The 21,726-nt window shown below is 50.2% G+C and overlaps 1 protein-coding gene across 4 annotated transcripts in view; it reads left to right on the forward strand.

Moving 5' to 3' along the window:
- MN1 (MN1 proto-oncogene, transcriptional regulator) overlaps positions 1 to 21,726 on the forward strand; it is a 111,019-nt gene that overhangs the window by 35,742 nt on the left and 53,551 nt on the right. Inside the window, exon 2 of one of the 4 annotated variants that reach the window (XM_054219705.1) lies at positions 11,237 to 11,348. The exons of 2 other annotated variants lie outside the window; for them this stretch is intronic. In XM_054219705.1, coding sequence (XP_054075680.1) covers positions 11,237 to 11,322 — 86 coding nt within the window. In that variant the 3' untranslated portion in view covers positions 11,323 to 11,348. Of the gene's footprint in view, positions 1 to 70; positions 4,782 to 11,236; positions 11,349 to 21,726 lie in introns of those variants that run through there. One more of the 4 variants, XM_054219703.1, reaches the window with a different exon arrangement.

A 21,726-nucleotide genomic window follows, 5' to 3' on the forward strand; every position in this document is an offset into this window, starting at 1 on the left:
GTCGTTGCGTCAGCGCGATGGGGTTGCATCGCGCGGTTCTCCTAACGCTCTCTCTGTGACCCCTTTCCAGCCCACGACCTTCCCCCGAGCAAGACCTCGGCCACGGCGCAGACCGGCAGCCACCTGCAGTGCCTCTCGGTCCACTGCACGGACGACGTGGGCGAGGCGAAGGGCCGGACTGCGGTGCCGACGTGGAGGTCCCTGCATTCGGACATCTCCAACAGATTTGGGACTTTTGTGGCCGCCCTGACTTGAACAAAAGAAATTATTTTTTTTCTCTTTTTAATTTCAAAGGGCCGCTACTGCTAGGTGGACTATTTTTCTAGGTTGGTACCTGCTTAGTGGCATATGGACTGGAAAGGGTTAATTTAAAGTAAACCTCAACTTTTTTTTAATCTTCTGCCACAGTATGTTACCAGTGTTAACCCTTCTGCAGTTAGCACACTTTTGCTTAAGATTTTCCTGCTAGACCACTTTTTCCCATTATTCTGTAACCTTGGCATACATTTATAGATGAGGCCTTTTCCTTTTTCATCTCAGCGTATGTCCAAGTCACGTATGTCATAATAAGACAAAGATCCTCCTCCTCCTCTTCTTCCTCATTTGCTTTGTTTTTCTTTTTTTTTTTTTTTTTCTTTGTTTTGCTTTGTTCAGTGCTTATTACGATGGTGATCCTGAAGAACAGCAGTTCAGGAATAAACGCCGGTTAAAGTGAAATGGTCATCATTATATTATATATTATATTGACACCCAGCTTTTGCCAGTCACATACAAACCAAACAGTTAATGCTCTATTGAATATTCAGGCAACGAGCCTGCCCTTTCTGGAGAAAATGATGTTCTGTTGCTAATAACGTTCAGCCTCGGTTGCTCTCTGCCTCCCTCTGCGAGGCGAGGACGCTCGTTCCTGTATTTACCCTGCTGAAGCCCAGAGACGGAGCTCTGTCAGGAACAGGCTGGTTCAGACACAGCCGGGGAAGGTATAGAAGAGATGTTTTTCTAAATAAGTCGAACAGGAAGTTTACTTTATTATTAAGAGTCGTTATGTCCTCCACCGAATGCCCGGGCTCCCTCTCGGCTTGCGAGGAGGAGCAGGGGGTGCTCCCCAGCGAGGCCACAGCCTCCTGGTCCTGGTGATGCTCCTGCCGATCCCACTTTATAACTGCTGGAGGAAAAAAATCCCCCGGAGCCACTGTGCGCCTCCAGCCTGGGCTGTCCCGAGGTGTCCCGCTGCAAGAGCTGGCACCCCCAGCGGGGCTGGGTCCATCGCCTGCTGTGGCCGGTGTCCCCAAAGCCCTGCCTGGTGGCACTGCCGCACCCTGCCCGTTTTTCACCCATTTTTAGCTGAAGGAAGATGCTGTTGATCGAAGCAGGACGCAGCGTCCTGTGCATGCAGCCGTCCTGGTGCAGTGGCGGCGGTCAGGGGATGGCCCGAGCAGGGGAGTGCGGGGGGCTGTATGCCCACGGTCAGCGTTTCCTAATCTGCCAGGTAGGGAGACCCCCCGTTAGGCCTCCCCCCCCACCCAAACTCATTTGAGGCCCCGTTTTTGCCATGCGTTGAAGAACAGCGTTACTTAGATGCACACAATAAAAGGAAAACCATACTTTCCTGCTTGTGATAGATAATACTCATTTGAGAAGAAAGTTGGAAGCAAACCAGATAAAAACACGACTGACGTGATGATCCGACACTCCTGTGGTTTTACGTAAATGTCCATTATTTGTGTGTCCTCTGTGTAGAGGGAGTGCGAGCCATCCCCCCCGGCCCCGCGCAGCCCGGCTCGCTTTCCTCTGCTCCCCGAAGCTTAATAACATCACTGGAGATTTAGGTTTTAGCTGTGAAATAAAGGTCGGCCTCTCTAGGGTTATTTATTACTTCTGTCATGAATTCACAAAATGTGTCCCTCCTCAAGGGATGGAGTTTGAAGACTGCTTTGTATTTTATCTTCGATGATTGTGCTGGGCCTTTAATTATTTTGAAGTAATGTTCTCGGTAGACACCAATGGAGAGGGAATTCTGCCTAAAATGCCAATGGCGCGGGATGGTCTGAAATCCTCTCTCTCGGTCATATGTGGCTTCAGAGAGACTCGCAGTGTTTGGAAATGTTAGTTGAATGTGCTCTTATTAACCATGCATGGATTGATTTCCTCTTACCGGTCTGGTCAGTGACTTGACTTTGGATAAATTTGGGAGCTTTGAAACGTGATTTTTCAATATTGTTTTACTTTGTGTTGAAGTTGGAGCTGCCACGAGGATGAGGATTTTTGCCCATCCTGGAGCAATTGGCTGTGGAGCTGCTTCACGCCTTCTTGGTTTGAAACAAAAAAGATGGGATGTTTCGTACCTTTGTAGGTGTGTGCGCTGCTGAAAGCTCCGAGCCCTCCCCTGTCCCTGCAATGAAATATCACTGTCCCCAGTAAAATACCTCCTGGTAGAGTAATAATTTTCAGCCCTCACTCTGGAAGATGCCTCTTTGCCTGTGATTTCTGAAGTCCCGGTTCACCCAAATACGTGTTTAACTTTTAATCCTGTCTAGCAAAGTGCTTGGGGGCTCTGGAGCGGGGCCGGGGCTGCCGTGGTGGGTTCCCTCTGCAGCTCCCACCACTTCCAGCCTGGTGGGGCTTGGAGTAACCCCAGCCAAACACATGTCTAGACACATGATACCGCGTTCCAGCACTTGCAGCTGAAAATTTAGAAAGAGTTCATGGTCTGATGGCATTCCTGCACCGGAGTGCAGGAGTGCAGCCGATGGCTTACTTCTTTGTTTTTAGTTTTTCCTGCTGCATTCAAGAGAACAGGTTTTTCAGGCTTCCTGAGGTCAGGGATGCACACCCTGCACTACCGGGAAGAGACCTCTCGGTGAATGCTGCACCAAACATTTCAGATGGCTTTTAAAGAGAAATCCTCCTTAAAGTAGAAAGGCAGTGACTCAGTTGGTCTCACCGCCCTTTTTCTTCTGGTTTGCTCTCTGCAGCGGGTTCTTCTCTCCTGGAGTCCACTGGGGACTGGCTTTGTCACTTGCTCATAGAAATACAAAGTGGAAGCAATTCCTCAAAAACCAATGGAACCCCAGCAGTTTTAAATCCTATGAAATGAGGGGGAGGGGCTGTACTGGAGCCGGGATCGTGTGTTTTCAGCTGCCGAGCGTGGGAGTGTGGGAGCTGTGGCACCGCTGGGTCTGCTCCCACATCGCTGGGCTCGTGAGGTGGATGCAGTGGGAGGACAGGATTTTTAGGTAGTGAGGAGTTAAAATCAGCAGTTGACCGTCTTCTGGGCCTTATTGTCCATGTAGTCTTGCTGAGTAATATGGTCACATGCGATCCTTTTGCTAACCTCCTATCCATTCGATCTTGCTTAAATTAAGTGACATTATCAACCGAGCAAAAGGAGCCGATGCAAGCTCTCCCCGGGGCAGCAGTTAGCAGCGCCAGGGCCGACCTGCGCTTTTATGGTTTCTTTGCTTTTTGCCAAAGATCAGAACAGAAACGGTACATATGACTGACCAGGACAAGCTTCATGCTCATAACCTGGTGTACTTGGTACTGACAGCAGATGCAGAAGGCTAGAGCTTTGTCATGAAGCTTGTGTTGCCTGCAGTAGTTTCATTTTACTAATTTTCTCCATTAACTTGACATTGAATGCACTGATTTTTTAAATTATTTTTTTTAACGTATCTAAACTACCAGCGTAGCCCCATGTGGTAAGAATTGAAAAGATTTAATTTTGTGAACAATAATACTTCCAACCCAGTCGTGTTGGAGAGCTGTAGGAAAAAGCCAGTTGTGCAAGAGGTAAGTTGCGCTCTTCCGTGGAAGGGGAAGCTGAGGCACAGCCGGCGTCGGCCCGAGCCGGGCCAAAGCCCTGTGGGCGGCAGAGCTGAGCGGTACCCGAGATCCGGCCTCTGCTCCTTGCTGAGCCGCGCGGCTCCAGGCGTGCTTCCTTCAGAGGATGAGCCGGGGCAACAGAGAGTGACATTTATGAGCAAATTTTCCCCAAATGACTGCGTAAACCCAGAATAACTTAATTTCGCGCCTGCTTGTCCTACAGGGCTTCCAGACAGGGGGGAAGAAGTTGTACCAAGAAGTCAAAGATCTGTGGTAAACGTGCCATTGAGATGTGCACAAACTTTGCTATATATTGTGAAGGACAGCTAAAATGCGGCTTTTGGAGCCTTCTCCCTGCCTTGCCCGGCAGTTTGGGGTCTCCCACGCAGCCCCCACTGCCCGGGCACGGGGGAGCCTGGGCATCACTGACCTCCTGACTCCTTTGGTATTTGTTAGAAGAACCTCTGCACTTAGTCTTGAAGGTAAAATGTAGTAGCAAACGGAGCAAAATCTCTCTTGCATTTAAGTTGGGAGGAGGGATAAAATATCTCTTTGCCAAAAAAAAAAAAAAGAATAGGCCGTATTTATTAAAAGACTTGCAAATTTTCTCCACATCATTTTTTCCCTAGGGTTACTAGTTCGCTGCTATTCTAGCTCGGTTATTCAGTGAGAGAGGGGTTAGGCTCATTTTTGTTTAGTTACGGTGACTTTTATCAACGAGGTAAGGATGTCATGGTGTGGTCAGGGTGGAAGGGGATGAGCGTCAGAGTTGTGTCATCTGGGTCATGGAGGGAGCGGCTCCAGATACCGCACGTCTCGGGGTCGTTCCGAGGCTGCCTGCCCTTCCCAGACCAGGAATCGGGCTGAGGCTTCCAGGCACCACCAGTAAGGCAAACTGGTCGCACCTGTGGGAAGGAGGGAGAGGGTGAGGTGAGCCCAGGGCAGCGGAACGCGGCGCTGCTGGGAGGGCGGGGGGGGGCGGGGAGGGGAAAGGCAGACAGAAGAAACAAAACTGGTAAATTTTGATTCTTTTTGTTAAGCTGCAGTGTAAGGTTTTCTCAACTACTAGATTCACAGCTGTTCAATGGATGGTGTATAAGAGCATAACCCATTTTTATAGAATTGTTTCTCCTTTATTGCTTAAGGCTAATGGAGGAAATAGTCTAATTTTGTCTTAGAAATTCTCTATTAAAATTGTTGGTTTGAGTCCATCCGCTCATAGATTCTGACTGATGAAACTGCAGGCTGTGATTTCCAGCAGTTATAACTTTATCACTATTCACTACCCAAGAATATTACAGCTTTAAAACAGCCTTAAGCAAAAGGATGTTATTTCTTTGTACTAAATTTGGTTAATGGAAAAGAAAAAAAAAAAATTCAAAACACTGGTAATCCGTACTGCATAGCAAACTCTTCTGAAAAATGTTATTGCACATGTAAAATATGAAAACTTGACTCTGCTGTGTGTTAGGCAATCCTGTAATCTTTTTTTCTTTTTTTTTTCTTTTTTTTTTTTTTTGATTCTTGTTAAATTCATTTCTTAAATGCTTGGTTGGAAGACTGTGACAATAGCTCATGAAATTGAGTGTTATTTTTCTTTCTTTTTTTTTTTAAATATGTAAAGTGCAGTCTTCTGTATTCATGCATATTGTACATATCTGTATATGTTTTACTGAGCAACTAAATAACAATAAATATGATGTTAATGGTGGCTATTGTATATTTCATCCCATGTTTGTTAATTTTTGTGCTAAGTCCCTTTTCCCCCTAAGGTGTGAAGAAGCGAGGGGTTGCTCTTCACGTACAGGTAAAACCCTGAGCCTTGTGATGATCAGGACAAATTTTGTCAGTTTTCTGGGGAAATCATCCCTAAAAAACGGCTTCCCCGGCTGCTGTACTGAACGGGGCTCGATGAGGAAGGACAGACCCCCCCGGGAGCAGCTGAGTTTCGAGGAGGCTCCTCCCTGGCTGCGGAGGATCCCTGGTACCAGAGGAGGTTCCTCCTGGCCTTGCTGTAAGCCGGAGTGCTGGATCTTCCGCAGCACGTCTTCTGGCGAGATTTTTCAGCTGAAATCTGTGAATAAAAGGTAATCAGGCTAGAGGTCTTACAAAGATTCTTAAAAAATCCTTCATCTCTGTTATTCAAATTTCAAACTCTTAATCCTTTCCCATTCCTGCGAGTTCTCCAAGGAGAACTTTAGGAGAAATGTCGTAGGGTATTTTACAAGGCAAAAAACCCCAAAAAGCGCAATAGCCCAGGCAACGTTCAAACATGTCGTTTTTGAACTGAAGAAACAACCTTTCATATCTTCTGCGCTCGCAGGAAACACGGAAGGGGCGCTCAGCCTGGCGTCGTTTTCTCCGTGAGTTGGGCGGGCGCCGGGGAGCGGGACCCCGGGGAGCGGGACGCGCGGGATGCTGTGGAGCGCTCGCAGCGCAGCCCCGCGCTTCCCGGGGGCAACGGGCCGGGCCGAGCCGCTGCGTCTCCCAGGCAGGTGGTGAGCTGTGCCCGCCTCCCAGCAGCAGCGCTCTATGCCCAGTTAGGGATCCAGTAACTCATCCATAATGCACCAGCACACAAACGAAGTACCAAGACATTGTATTCCACCCAATCCCTCTACGTTTTTTTGTAACATTGAAAGCACAAATGGAAAAATGAAACTGTTCTGAGGGCCATTTCAAGTCTGTTGAGGGAGAAAGCTTTGCTTAATTTTCAAACCATGCTTTTAATATTCTTGCAGGGACAAAAAAATGTATGGAAGAGGAGCGCAATCTGCTTTAACGATGTGAGCCCACCTCTCCTCATGGTGGCTGGGTATAGAAGTAGCAGACAGAAATCTATTAAGGGTGGCTATAAAAAGCTATTTTGGTTTTGAAACATTAAATATGGTAATTATATGTTAGATACTTTGTATCTCTAGATTTAAAAATAAGTAACTTGCTTACTTTTTTTTCTGTGTGCAACCCTTCTGAGAAGTATATCTGTTTTCACAGCTTTTTGCTCCTTGCTGTGTAAGTAGCGTGCATGTTTTTTGCCAACTTTGAGCTCAAAACCATTGAAATTATAGAAATTACTTTTTCAGTATTGGTGTTTTTTAAGTTTGGACTTCTTTTTCACCCTGAGAGAGAAATACAAGCGGCATTCCCGGCAGCTGTGCAGTTCTTTCTTCGCAGTGGAAACCACAGAGGTTGAGACCTTCCCCTCTCCCCGGGCAGCCGCCAGTTCCCCGGGGGGACCTCTGCCCGGTTTGGTGGCAGGGAGCTGCTGGTGTTCCTCACTCTCATGGTGGCTCCCGACCCCTCTCCAGCCCTCCCGGTTGGGAAGAGACGTGATGGTGACCCCCTACGTTGAGACCGTCGGGACCCTCTCAGCTGCGGGTTCAGTCTCAGTCACTTTGCCCAAACTCTGTCTTGGGATTCTCTGGGCGGCCTCGGTGTGCCCTCTCTCTTTTGCAGCATTTCTCTTTCTCCTCTTGTCACCTGTGGCTCTGGAGCTTTGTCTGGAGGAGTTGGATGTTCCTGCAGCATGGCCGTGGCGGTGAGAGCCGCGCCGTGGGGCAGCTCCCGGAGCGCTGCTCCTTTCTTTGCCCCAGTTATTCCAGTAAAACCCGCCAGGAGCTCTGTTAACAGTTGGATTCATGCGGCTCCTCCGGTGCGCTGTGGCTGTTCCTGTGTGCAAAGGCTCCTTTTGCTGCCGGCAGCAGCCGGAGCTGCCCCTCCTGCTCCAGCGATGCCCCTCTCCCAGCTCCTGGCCCCAAAAAGCCAGCAGGGGCTCGCTGTTGGCTGTGCATCACGTTAACAGATGAAAATAAACTGATTGATCTTTGATTTCCTGCTCTTTGTGCCGGCTTTACTTGTCCTCTGGTAACGTTGGTGACCTCTGGTGATGCTGGCACGGTGTTTGCTTACCCCCGACACTTGCCTTCGTGCCCGGAGCTCTGTGCTCAGAGGCTCGTTCCTGGTCTGTGTCAGTGTTAAGCAGGGATTATAGTTTATTAACTAAAGAAAAGCAAGTAGTTGGTCAGAGAGCTTTTATAGTTCTTGCTCTCCTAATCGTTGTTCCCTGTGCCCTGAGACTGTGCCGAGAGTTGAAATCTGGCCGTAGCCGTGTCTCTTTTCCCAAGCCATTTAACTGATTTAATTATGTCCTTTGAGTTACTTTCCGCACGAGGCTTTGGCATTCCTGTCACGGAGGAGACCCTATAAATATGTATTGTATGTGCAGCACTCAGGGATCCATCGGCGGCGCAGCTGGATCCCGTGTACCGAGATCTGCCCGGCCCCTGCCAAAAGCTGGGGACAGGAGTAGTCATGCTGCAGTTTGGGCAACTCAAATTCAGCTTTTCAGTGGGGCAGAGCATGTGGCACGGCTCTCGGATGGGTTTGGCCGTTAGGCGTTAGAAGGCGTTTGTGTTTGTGGGCTTCTGCGTGTGACTGCCAGAGCCAGTGAAACCCCCTCTTTCCAGGTGGTTGTCTGCGCTAGCTGCTTCCAGAGCGCTGCTGATTTTATGAGGGTATGGCAGAAGGCATCGCTTTCCCTGCAAACCAAAGTAAATAAACAGAGGAATGGAAATTTGGGTCAATTACATCCTTCTGGCTCAGAAACTTGTTAGAAAATGGAATTGTGATGGTTCTCTTAATACGAATTGAGTATTTCCAAGTCTCGAAGCTACACGCCTGAAGCAGTTACTTCCCTGTCTGGTGACCAGAGTTCGTCGTCTCCCCTGCAGTTTTAGCTTTTTTAGTTTTATGGCCAATAACATCGCGTATATTTTTCTTGTAAAATGCCTGAAAACTCTTTGCTCAGGTGAACTCGGTAGCGCTGTGCCTGCTGGGCAGAGGTAGACGTAGAGGTGACGTCTGTTCTGAGCCCTCCTTTCTGAGACATTGCCAGAGCTTATTAATGATAGTGCAGAAAGTGGAGGTGACAAGACCTGAAGAAAATCATTTAGGTCATCTTTGGTTAATTAGTGCAGGATTGCTCCCTGTTCTCTAATTCCCAGAGCTCTGACCGGCGCAACTAAAATTGACAGACCAGTGGGGGGGGTCTTAACCTTTTAGTTATAAAAAATAAAAGCAACCAACCAAACAACCTTTTATCCCCATCTGCCGAGGGTGGATAATGTTTGAAATGATGGAAGGGGAAAAGAGCCCACTGGCCGCACAGGCTGCGTTGGAATTACACCACCTTTTTCCTAGCACTTGCAGACAGTGGTGGGTTTGTGGATGTGCCGAGCCCAGGAGGGTGGGCGTCCAGGGAAGCTCCTTGCGGGACCTCGATGGCCTCCGGTCCTGGGATGGTGCGTGGTGCCCGGGTGGGATGCAGGAGGTGGGAACAGAGGCTCCTTCCCGTTCTCACTTGGCTTTGGACACGTAGTCACCGCAAGGCCCGTGAGCCATCGCTTAGCTTCATTATCTCCTGTTATATCTTGCTTATATCACCACCTGGGAGACTGGCACACGGAAAAAACCGTGAGCCCCAGGTAATGTTTGCTGTGCCCTTTTTGGGGCTAATGTTATTAATCCACAGACAAAGAAGCTGTTGAAACGTCACCCTAAATTTGATGTTAAAACATTTAATTTCAGGCTCCTTCTCGAAGGAGGCTGAAAAGTTTGGTGTTATGAAGGCTGATGTCCAGCTGAAACGTCCTGAAGGGTTTGTAATGCATCGGGGTTAACTGGCAGAGAATATTCAGTGCTGAGCTTCAGGAGGTGGGAACTTTTCTCAATTTCCTTTTATCCTCTGCAAAATGCCCCTCTCTCCCTTCCCCCTTTCTTCCCCCCACCCCCTTTTCTCTTTATAAAGCTGGAATTCTTCCAGACTCTGCTCTGGGCTTGCAAGAAAACTTTACTGTGTAAATTTGCTCTTTGTGTTGGGAGTCCTTTGTTTAAACAGCATTGTGAGCTTGCTGGGGAGGGATGGAAAGAGGGGGAGCTGGGAGGAAGAATTTGAAAAGCCCTGACCCCTGATGAATAAAATCCAGCACATTAACACATTCTTCAATAAATTCATGATTGCAGATAAGGTGGGAGTCCCCAGGGCCGGGCTTTTCATTAACCCCCTGCTGGCTAACCCAAACAGACGGCAGTGTTTTGTTAGCGCGCTAGGACAAGCAGACCCCTTTTGTGGCGGAGGGGCCGAGTGCGCATGGGGAGATCTCCTATAGGAAGCCAGGTTACAAAATGGGACTCTATTTCAGAACAAACTCCTTTTGGTTAGTTTGATGAGATTACAGAAGGGAAAAGGCTTTAACAAGGGGCTTATTGAAGCTAAGTAACTGTTCTGAATACAGTGAGGACCAGGGCAGAAAACATATGATTCCCAAGTAAATAGGCGTCTCTACAGTATGGCTAAAACAACAAAGCTGGACATGCCCAGCGCGGTTATTATGCGGCGTGCGGGGACGCTCGGAGGTGTGAACACGTGTGGGACTCCTGCCGTCACCTGCGCGTGGCACCAGGGCATGGCCCGGCACCGCTGCGTCCCTCCCTGCCGCTTCGCATCCGTGCGCCGCTCTGGTTCGCAACGGGCCGTTCGCCCTCCGGCAGACCCGGGTTGTGAGGGTGCCGGTGGCGGAGAAGGGCTGGCGGGGCCCACCACTCCCTCCGTCGCCTTCTGCCCGCACAGGCCTTGGTGTCAGCCGCCAGCGCAACGCGGCGGGCCAGCCTGGTGGCCCTGCTCCTGCTGCACGACACTCAGGTCCCCTCCTCGCTGCTGCCGGCAATCCTGCTCCCCGCCTAGCAGCGCTTGGGAAGGCTTATGTCCATTTGTTCCTGCACTGGGATTACCCTTTTGCTTGAGTGCTCTTCCTAGTGTTCATCTATCCAAAGCATTTTTACAGAAAAAGCTGCGTTCCTTCTCAGACATCGCCATGGGGCATGAGGTGAGGTGTCAGGCCCAGCACACAGTCCAGCCCCACACCCCCTGTGCCCACCGTGCCCCTCTCTGCATCTCCTGTGCCTCAAAGGCACCCTGAGAGCGTATGGCACCCCGGCATCCCAGCATCCCGGCCAGCTGCGCCGCACTCTGCAGGACACTGGGTTGGAGAGACACATCCGCTATGGCCTCGGTGCGAGTTGCACCTCTGGCAATGTCTTAGTCTTTGAAAACTTATTTGTTCTTCGTGTTTCCATGTGGAAAGCCTTCTCAGGAAATATTTTGCTTTTGTAGAGACCTATCCCCAAAAATGCCTCCCTCCCATGCTAGGAAGGTCTTCTGGGTTGTTTCTTAGAATATTTACATTTTTAAGTGGTCTGAATTCTGTGGCTTGTGCTCCCAGGTCGCGGTCTGCCAAGCAATTCGGAGTGTCAGTCAGCCCAAAGAAATGTGTTTTGGGATCAAACCCAGAAAAATCATGAGTTTGTCTCAGGTTCCTGCTGCCTGACAGTAATAACGCTGTGCCTTTCTCAGGCTGCCGTTGCACGAGGCTGCCCAGCTCCCTGCGAGGCAACGCGCCCGGTGGGGGACTCCAAGCAGCTCACGCCCAAGTCAAGTGAATCCTGTCCTTCGGGAATAAAACCAGGTATTCTGCATGGGACCCCGGCACACCTGCATACAGAACCAGCTGTGCTCTGGCGTGCACCGCTCCTGCCGTTCCCATGCCGCTCGCGTGTCCTGCTGGAGACAGCGTTCCTCCAGCTGGAGGCTGCGGGTAGCATCAGCCCTGGCAACCTTCCGACCTTGCAGACCTTGCTGCCTTCTGGTGCTGCTTTTTTGTGTGCAATTTCATTTACCTGTGATATATAACATCAAATTATTTCCCGTTGCTGCTAACCAAAACATTTTCTTAATTCCCATGGAAAGTAGTTCCTCTCTTTCAGAGGAACTGAAGGTGTTCCAGACCTGACTGTGCTCCTGACCCCATCGGCATTGCATCTCCTCTCGTAAATGCAAGGGAACATCATGCATATATGTGGTTGAACCTCCGGAGGGAAGAGCAAGGAATGAGTTACCCTTTCCTGCAGCTCGTGGCAAGCCCACGTGTACGAGTGCCATTCCTGCAGCTCCAGAGAAGGCAGCCTGGTCGTGGGGAGGACCAGCGGGGTGCCAAGGCCATGGCGGGGTGTGAGCATTTTGGGTTGAGGAGATCTTGGCTCCTTCTGTGTCATGGTGGGGCTGAGAGATGCTGGATTTGGATTGCAGCAGCAGTGCCCGTGCCCCTGCGTGTGCCAGGCTTTGTGCTGTGCTCCTCGCCTGCTCTGCCGTGATATTGGGCAAACGGTTGGTGATTTAAGGCTGAAATCCCTTATGAGCAAATACCACGTCTGCCGAGGCCTTCTCTCCCAGCAGCTCTGTGAGCAAATGCAGCAGGGGCTGCTTTTCAGGCTGTTTTAAACTATTCAAATTTCCAAGGTTAATAAAGATAGAGAGACGTGTGTTATATTTGTGATTAAATCAAACGATCTCAATTCGTGGACCCTCAAGGTTCCTTATTCTTGATGTGGGGAGATTAGGAGTTGCCAGTTTCCCTAATTAATGGCTGATACCCTCAGCTCTGAGATCTCCCCGTGTCTAGCACAACGCTCTGCATGGCTTTCGGCCTGAAATAACCCCAGCAGCTTGTGCCGCGTGTGAATAACCTCCGAAACGTGTTTGCCTTGTAAGCGTGATACACCTTATCAAGGCTCTCGCTTACAAGCCCTAGTGAAGGCAGCCCATTGTGTTGAGAGATTACTGCTGCTTCCATGCAATTTAATATTTTACCATTGCTCCGTCTCATTGATGAGAAGCACCTGGAAGAGGAAAAACCTTGGTTGTTTGTGTACACAGAAACGGTGAGCTTGGCCTCCAGCTTTGGGCGACTGTGAATCGCTGCCTTGTGCCAGGCCACGGGGCACTTCCTTCTGAATATCCCAAAAAACCCTCTCCCGGCGCTGCTGTCCTAGCAAAGGGAGCGGGTTTAATGCTTTGCACACATGGCTCCGCGGGGCTGACATGTTTGACTGGAAGGAGCAGTCGCAGCTCCTTCCCATGGAAAATCCATCTGTTCCCCTGCATTCCCTGGTGCGTGGGGTCTCGGTGCCGGGGCGGGGGCGACGGCAGAGCCGGTATTATTTGCCGTGCACCCTGCTCGGCTGAGTGACGCTGTGCCGGGCTGGAGGTGGTTAGGAGGGGTCGCTCAGGCGTGTTCCCCCCCTGCTTCCTTTTCCTTCACTTATCATCTGAGATTTTGCTTTGTAAGAAAAGCCTATTTTTTACATGTTGGGGCTACGTTATTTATTCCCCTCTGCTGCGGAGCCCCTTGGAGAAGCCCCGAGGGCGGTCTGTGCTGCAGGGCCAGGGCCCAGGTGCCGGGGCCGAGCTCAGCAGCGGGGGGGCTGCAGAAAGGATCTTTTCAGGGTGGAGGTCTGGGGATTAATCTGAAGGCAAGGGTTTTGTGTTGTTGTGGTTTTTTTTTTTCCCCTGGAATAATTGAAGTTCAGCTCTTTTCAGGCACTGGTAACCCTCCAGCAGGACTGCAGAGGGATGTCTGGGAGGCAGCGGGAGCGCGCTCGCTGGTCCCCAGCCGGCCCCAGGACTGGCGAGCCCCCCGAGCCGGCTGTGGGTGATGGCCACAGGAGCTGCCTGTGCTGGGGACGGCTGCAAGGGCTGCCACCCCCTGCCCAGGCCACACTTGGCTGATGTCTGCTCATCTCGGCAGGATCTTGGTTTGGGGTTGGCCTCCCTCATGGACCAACGGCCCACGGGGTGGACTGGGGCGTTGTTGCTCTCCATCCTGAGCCAGCTGTTGTTGAACAGTCATTAACTGACGGTAACTGGCCCAGTTGCTGGCCCAGCTGGGCAGGAGGCCAGCCTGGGTGCAGCAGGTCTGCCATCCACATGGCTGGAGCATCCCCGGGCAGGGCATCCCGTGCCCTCCACGGCTGGGGCCTGGGAGCTTGGAAATAACACAGGGGACAGCACAGGTAGCTGCCGGCCTGACAATGAAGGCATTTTATCTTAATTTGAGCTGTTAAGAAGTATCCCTTTTTCTGTGATTTATGGTGCAAAGATCGGGCCAGGAGACCCACCAACCCAGCTCGGCTCGCAGGGAGCGTTCCCGGTCGGAGCCCGGAGGGGCCATTCCAGCCCGTAACGGGGCTGGCTCGGCCTTTCAGCACTTTAAAGGCTGTTTGTGTTTGATGGGCTGATGCGTATCAAATGCAATCCAGCTTCCCACTGTCTGCTCTGTCAGCCCCCTGATGTTGGCCTTTGACAGATAAAGCACCCCCTCCCCGAATTTCTGATTTCACACTGATGCACAAACATTCTTGGCAATTTGAGCCCATTGTATTAAAGTAGTTAAATTCCTTAAGCATGTGCCTCTGAGAACACAGTGGTGATATTCATTACGGGAATATCAGTGTGGTGGCAGCACTGGCTATCTGGCCGTGTCAGGAGAGCCGTAGAAGTGACGGTTCCATCCGACTTCGAGCTGCAGATGTGCCCGTGCCACGAGTGCGCAGAACAGAGGATGCCGCTGCCTGTACTGAAACACAGACGTCCTTCGTCGTCTGTAGCACCGCTGCAGCGCGCACATCCGTGCATTCTAGCGAGGGTCCTCATCCTTCGTGTGGCTGACGAAGCAATTCTTTCATAGCCCAAGGAGTTTGGGGTGTGGACTGGCCGCTGTGGCAGTGGGGGGGTGAATGATGAAGTGATAAAACACGAGTCTTTCTTGCAAAGTGCCTTTGCCTTTGCGCTACACCTCAGAGAAAGCGCTCTGGCCATCCTCATCTCGGCGCGCTGGGGGACTTGGCTATTGCACCTGGTCTGGAAGCCTCTTTTCCCACCCCAGAGTGCCCGCTGGGTCCAGGAGCAGCCTGGGAATCAGGAAAAAAGGTCCCAGGAAGGGAAGCAGCTTTGGCAAATGCAGGAATTGAATTGTGCTTTGCTAAGTGGGAGAGCTGGAGGGGGGCACCATTGCTGGGATCCGTTACAGTTCTGCATCTGATCTGCTAGCCCTTGCCTCAGAAACTACCCCGTGTGATGTAGTCACTTGTGAGTTAAGATTTAGTTTCAAATGTCTTAAGTTATTATTGATGCTTGAAAAGGTTACATCTGCAACTGATTTTCTATGTCACTGACGTTCTTTTCTGACAAATAATTTCAGAAATATGCAGCAAAATGTTTTGGCCCACAAACGCTGCAGCTCACCAAGTGTGCAGACCACATCTTTACACATTTTGTAAGAGAAAGCTTAACTCCTCATGTGCTCTCACGGCTCTGCCTGCCTCAGCAAGGCACGAGGGGGATGTGAAGTGCTCGCTGCTGACGCAGTGCCCAAGTGGGTGACATGGTGTGTGGTGGCACAGAGGGTGCGGGGGCAGGAGCACTGCCCCCTCCACCACTCCCCATTGGGTCTGGCATGGGTGGGGGCAATGCTGGCCACGTCCCTCTCTCCAGTGCTCGATGTGCGATGGAAACCCACGGAAAGAAAAAAGGTAGGTGACCTGTTTCAGTGACAGCCACCTCTTTGGTTCTAGAGAAACATGGTTTGGGAAGGGAATACTCCTGCGTGCCAGTTCTCTGCAGGTTTGTTGACTTTAAAGCTTTGGTTGGCTTTAAAGTGCGGGTGTTACATGGTGTCAAGACCTGGAAGAATTTCGGTCATCACGCAAGCACCAAATCTAAGAGAGAGAATTCGCTCATTCTGGTGGGACAGTCAGCTGCTGTGTTTGCCACTGCGTCCCAACGCGCTGCTCGTGGCCGTGGCCGGGCCGCTCTGCTGCTCGCATCCCAGGCGCGCTCCTGGCAGCTGCGCAACGGCAGAGGGAAGATCTTTCGCTGGGCTTCCCAGCTGCTGTCACAACGCGGTAATGATTTCAGGGAGACATAATCCAGATTGTTTGAATGAGAAAGCAATAAGTGACCTTGGCTTTCTGGTTAATGCCCAGGTGTACGAAGGGGAAATAATGAGAGAGTTGCCTCCTAGGAATCATCATCAAGGCCAAGCAGCATTCACGTAATTTGCTTTGGAAGGTGGAACTTGTCTTTTTATTTACCAAGCAGTGCTGATGTCCAAGATAACATTTATATCAGATGGGAGCTTTTAAAGTGCTGCTCAGACGGGGCTGTTGACCTTCTTCTGGTCTTATTAAATGTTATGCATTTGACACACTCTCTTCTGTTATCTAAATTACCAGCCTGGCTGAGAAAGGTGGCTGCTGCAGCGAGCTGGGTGAGGTTAGATGTCATCTGAGTGTCTCGGCTTGATGTGCCTTTGCAGGCAGAGCTCAGCGGGGACTTTGCTATTGGGATGAAAGCCGTAGCTTAACCTATGGGCGGTTTGAAATAACTTCATTGTAGAGTGGTATCCAGAGTGAAGATGGGACTCCGCAGGAACGCTTCCCTTTCCCCAGCTTGCCTTTGTTGTTGCTACTTTGGTGAATATTAAGAGGGGTTGCTGACCCTTGCGAGCCCGCGACCTCTGTATCTGAAAGGCTGGTAGAGGAAAGCCTTCTTCTCAACCTTGCCGAGCCAGCCTTTCCCTAGCGCTCTCCTTTCTTTGCCAGTGTGACGCTATGGAAATGCAAGCTATGGAAATGTACCTTCGGAGCTGCCACCCTTGGTGCAGATTTGGTGCGCTCCCACCCTGCGTGGCTGACCGTTCTGCTTTGCATCCCTCAGGCAGGGTCATGCCTTCGCCAAGAAGGGAATCAGCAGGAGTCTGGCTCACATCCTGCAAGTAAGACCTGGTGGATCATGTGGCTGATAAGAAGGTCCAAAGAGTGCAGAGGAAACTTATCTGGGAAGAATGTGGGAGGCACACAGCTAAAGGCTGCACGTTCATCTAAGGAAACGGCATACGAAAGTCTGCAGTGACTCACCTAAATGGCTTTTCTGTGCAGCAGCCTTGCTGTGTGCCATTACACTCTGCCTGCAGAGGCTGCCTGTCCATCACTTGCCATCTTAATGCCTGGTTCTTCCATCATAAAGGATAATACTTAGAATACCATTCCTTAAGTTTTGGAGAAGGCAAAGCGGGGAAACAGATTTTAATTTTACAATGTTTTCCTGTTTCAGGAGCTGTGGCGCCCTGCGTGTACGTTTGGAGCTGCAGGTTCTCGTTTCCCTGGGGCAGTTCTTGCTGATGTTGGGCAAGCTGTGAGGGTACACACAGCACCCAGTCGGATTGTCACCCAGTGTGCGATCAGGCACAGCACCTCTCCTCCCGCAGAGGTGGGAATTTGTTCCTTCCCGGAGCGGGACACTTGGGAGGGAGTCTGATGAATTCAGTGGAAAGGTTCTGGTTCACTGCACAAGGGGGAAAGGGCTGTGTAACTAGATCCTGCCAAATCCACTAACGCCATGGAAGTTACCATAAAGGGCCTCGGCTGTATTGTGAGAGCCAGTAGAATAAAGATGTTTTTTTTTTTTCCTTTGCATTGGCTGGTAGCTGCTCCCACCACAACGTTTTCCTGCAGGTTTGGCGAGTCTAATTATTTAGAGTGAGCTGTGTCTAACAGTTAGGGCTAAGCTTATGGCGTGCATAGGTTAACCGGACGGTAGGCAGACAGTTTGGTGTGAAATCCTCTCACTGCTTGCTTTTATTTCTGTTTACACACACAGGCTGAAGTTCTCCACAGAAATTAGTCTTAGGAATGCTGACGGTATCTGAGGGGGATAACAGGGCACCCAGCCCTGCGGTCCAGGCTCACGCCGTGCCCGGGCTGGCTCACGTACATGCTGCGTCCCACTGTGGATGCAGTAATCCTCGCGCCTGGGGACAGCTGCCACCAGGGCTGTCCTCATCAGCCCTCCGGCGCCTCTACGCAAACCGCCCGAGGTGAGCGGTGTTGTGCAGTCCTGCCTAGGTTTCGCTCATGCGCATCAAGGCAACAGCTGGCTCCTAGGTGGCTCTGGTGAGTGGTCCCTGCATTAGTGACTGGCCTATGGTCACGGAGCAGCATTCGGAGAAGCCACCTCACCTGGAAGATGGCCAGGGTTCATGGAAGTTAAGCACTGTTGCACATATTTGCCTTGTTCTTGATGTGTTGGCACAAGTTTTCGTCCTGTAAATTTGGGGGCCCTGTGTTGCGGAAAGTGATAATGGCAGCTCTTAACGTTTATTAATTGTGTGAATGGCTTTTTTTCCCCTCTGAGGTATGAGTATTGAGTAATTGTATTGTTTATTGCACTTAATGGGACATGCCTTGGAGGAGCACTCCCAATGGGCTATGCATTCTGCTGCTTATCTTAATGCCAGGTATGATGTCAATTATCATATAAGCTCTGCAAGCATCCAGTTTCTGTAACACCGTCCTCACAAGCTGTAGCCTCACAGGAAAAATTTGAAATTATACCCTTTTGTTCCTCTCTTCCCATGCACCGCAGCAGGAGCTCCCATTGCTGTTCCTTTATGAAACTAAACTTTTTGGGCTAAAGCCTAACTTAGCCTTTTAGACCAACCTCTTAGAAAGGCCAAAAGGGCAAAACAGACAATTTGTTTGAGGTTGAGCTTGTGCACTGTTAGGAAGGAGCAGAAAGCTGCGGGGTTTTACCTCATGGACAGGATTTTTCTGTCATATACGGTATAGGGGTGGCTTGTTCCAAACTTTCAAGTTGCAAAGAGCTAGTGGCTTTCTAGGTGATCGGCCGTGACCTTTCGATCTAAAGGCATCTCTGTATGCTGCACAGAAGATAACTGGTCTTCCAACAGGCCTGTTTTGAACCAGGAATTTTCCATTTGGAAAGCAGGACAATGCAGGTATGGAGAGAGGGACTGCTTCTGAGCTGCAAAGTGCCTTCAGGAAAAGGAGCTGGATGTTTCCCAGAATGGGACACGAGTGTCTTGTATCAGGGCCAGACTGTCCTGCAAACGTCACAGGAAAGGCAATGAGGAGTGGAGCAAATTTTCTGCCCCTCCACTCCCGCTGTTCTCGCCACTAATGAAGCAGTAAGGGGCGAGTTTGATGCACCTTGTCGCCAATAACCATTGCAATCCAAGACATTTACTGATACGCCTTTCCAGAAGCCTGGCAGCTGGAAGCTCTGGCTCCAGACCCTCCGCTTTAACAGTTAATTATTTCTTTTCATGTTTTATGAGAAGGTGCCCGGTGAAGCAAGACAACAGCTTTAAAAATTGGATCTTTTTTGGTTAACACAGCTGACTTGAGCCCCTGAAGTCCTTTTCATGGCTCTGAGAAAGCGTAACGTAAAGGTAGTTTGTAACATAATGACAGCAGTCTGTCTCTGTCGTCTGTATTTTGAATGCTTTTCCTAATGACAGTAAATATTTGTCCTTCAGCTAACAGAGGTTTCTTTTCTTAAAAATTTCTAGCATACTGGATTACTGTGATTTAGTTCTTGTGTTTGTATTTTACACTTGTATTTTTTCCACCTTACTTTTGTTCTCGCTCCGCAGTGCTGAGAGTTTGACATTGTACCATCTTCTTTTCATGTGAAATCATGTCTGCAGAGTGGAAATGCACCTCCCGTTCCTGCAGCTCAAGCTGTGAGATCCTTTTGCAGAGAGGAAGGCATGTCACGAACAGTCTTTCACGAGGTCCCTGCCCCATCAGGTCTTGAGATTCTTTGAACTTCTCTCCCTTTAGGGATCTGTGCCTTGCTGCCTAAGAACTGTCAGAGGATGTTACTGTTTTCCTCTGTTTGGTGAGGATGTTCCCTAAGATGTTTTTCCCATTAATCCAGCCGCATTAGGAAGCGCAGTGCAAGGCTCACGCTGCTTAAGTGAAGCCGGTCTTGGCGTTGGAGCCCTCGTGATGGACAGTAATGAGATGCTGAATGTATTTGTAATGAAAACCCAACTGGCTGAGTGTGCAGGGGAGCAGCGTAGTGGGTGCCGTAATCTTTCTGCTTTGCCAGTGTGTTAGCAGCCGCAAGGATTTTTTCATGATTCATGATATTTAGGAAAGTTTTGTTTCTAAAATCTGGCAAAACATCTCCTGGGCTTCCTCCTGTAGCCCCCTGTCTGTCAGCCTTTTGGGATCAGTTGATATCAATTTGAGACACTTGGGAATTTGTTTGGATGTTATGGTTCTGAACACAGCCTGTATGTCCGGACAGACAGATTTATGGTGTAAATTCTCCTTTGTGAAATCACAGGTGTTTCTGTCTGCCTAATCTGTCTTCTTAGAGTATGGCGTCTAGTGGATGCCCGTAAGATAAATGTGCTAACGAAGGGGTATGAGCAGGTTCAGAGGGTCCTTAGGCACACAGGTCCAGCGTGTGCTGCCGTGGGTCTGCAGTTTCCACCGACACTGCACGAAGTCTATGTGGAAAGAAGGGGCAAAAATGACATTCTGTTCTGGAACATTCTCATTCCAGTTGCTAGAAGCTTCCTGCTGATCTCCAGCCTGGGTTTATTCCTGGCCTGCTCCTCCCTCTGTGTTCCCATGACAGTTTCCATCCCTTCAGTTTCCATAAGGCTTCTCTTTCCCAGTGGTTTTCTTTTTCTGTACTGTCAGTGAAGCGTCCAAACACACTCATTTTTGAAGCTGGGCAGTGCTAGCATCTCTCCTGGGGTTGGTTCTGCAGTGCTTTGTCAATCCTAGTTGCTTTGCCCCTGTTCTGGTTGGGCTCATCTTTCCCAAGTCTGGGTGAGTGGTCCTGGGTGGTGTGTTGCAGGCTTTGTTACCTGCAGCTGTAAGTGGATGGGGAAATATTAAAAAAATAAAATAAAATTGTGAAAGAAATACAGGAAAAATTCTGTACAGCCTAGTAAAGGGAGGAGCGATCCTCCATAGGTGCTCTTCAGTGCAATGTGCTCTGCCCTGGCACGTTCCTGCAGCCATCCCCAGCGTAAGATGCGTGGGAGAGCCCCTACCTCGCTTTAGTCTTCACCTGCCTGAAGTGGTCCCTGTGGCCAAGGCAGGGAGAGACCATGGTGGGAGCGTGGCCATGTGCCCCATCACCCTGTGGCCAGCAGCTGCTGGTCGGGCACCTGGTGTGAGACGCGTGGCAGCGCTCGCCCTCCTTTGACCTGCTGGCGGTGCTTTGCCTAATGCATCTGGGCCACCATTAGCCACCTTTGCTGCACTGGACCGGTGGTGCAGCTCCGGGGACCCTCACTGCCCTTCGCTGCCGTGTCTGTGGCCGGGTGGCTTCCAGGGTGTGAGCTGGAGGTGCTGGGGGACAGACAGGGCTACCTGGCAGGAGGGTGTGACCTTTCCAATGCACACACAAGCGTTTTGGAGGAGGGGAATTAATTAAAGTGACTTGATAGATTTCTTGCTTGGATGTAATATGAACTGTATCCTCAGAGTAAGAGGATTTGTGGTCTGCTGGTGGGCTGTGCTCGGAATCACCGTTCATTTCCCCTTGTTGTTGAAGGTCTAAATGAGCTTTCTGGCTGTAATGAGATCGATGTGCACAGGGTTTGATAGAGCTAATCACAAAGAACGCCTTTTCCTACCAGAGCAAATGACATGAAAATGAGTGTTAGGTTTTAGGGCTAACCTCAGCTCCTGGCAGGCGTCGGTGAGAGCCGGGTGCTCGCGGATCCTCAGCCCCGTGGAGCCGTGGCTGTCACGAAGCGGAGCAAGGGCAGTGCTGACCTTGGCCATGCGGCCGCTGTGGCTGCGTTCCCAGAGGGTCACAGGGGACTGCAGTGGGGATTTGCCCAGTTGAGGAATGAGGAAACTTCCCCTCGGTTTCAAATTGAACTTTTGCACTTCTCTGAACAACTAATTATAATTTCCCTGGTATTCCCAGGTTACCTGCCTGTGCTGTGTGCTTAAAATGATGTTTTCTGTGGCATTTTTCTCAGTAAGATAATGGAAAGTGCTCCTTCTACCCCAGGTTAGCTTCGTGCTTGTGGGAAGATCATTAATTCCAAGCTATAACCACAACTAAAAAAATATATTGCCCCTCAGACCTCCACTTCGTTGCCCAAATAAAAAACGGCAACATGCAGACTTTCTTCCAGGGGGATTTATGGCAAGAGAGTGCAGTGCTGA

Source organism: Rissa tridactyla, chromosome 13 (assembly GCF_028500815.1).
Source record: "Rissa tridactyla isolate bRisTri1 chromosome 13, bRisTri1.patW.cur.20221130, whole genome shotgun sequence".
Classification (NCBI taxonomy): Eukaryota; Metazoa; Chordata; class Aves; order Charadriiformes; family Laridae; genus Rissa; species Rissa tridactyla.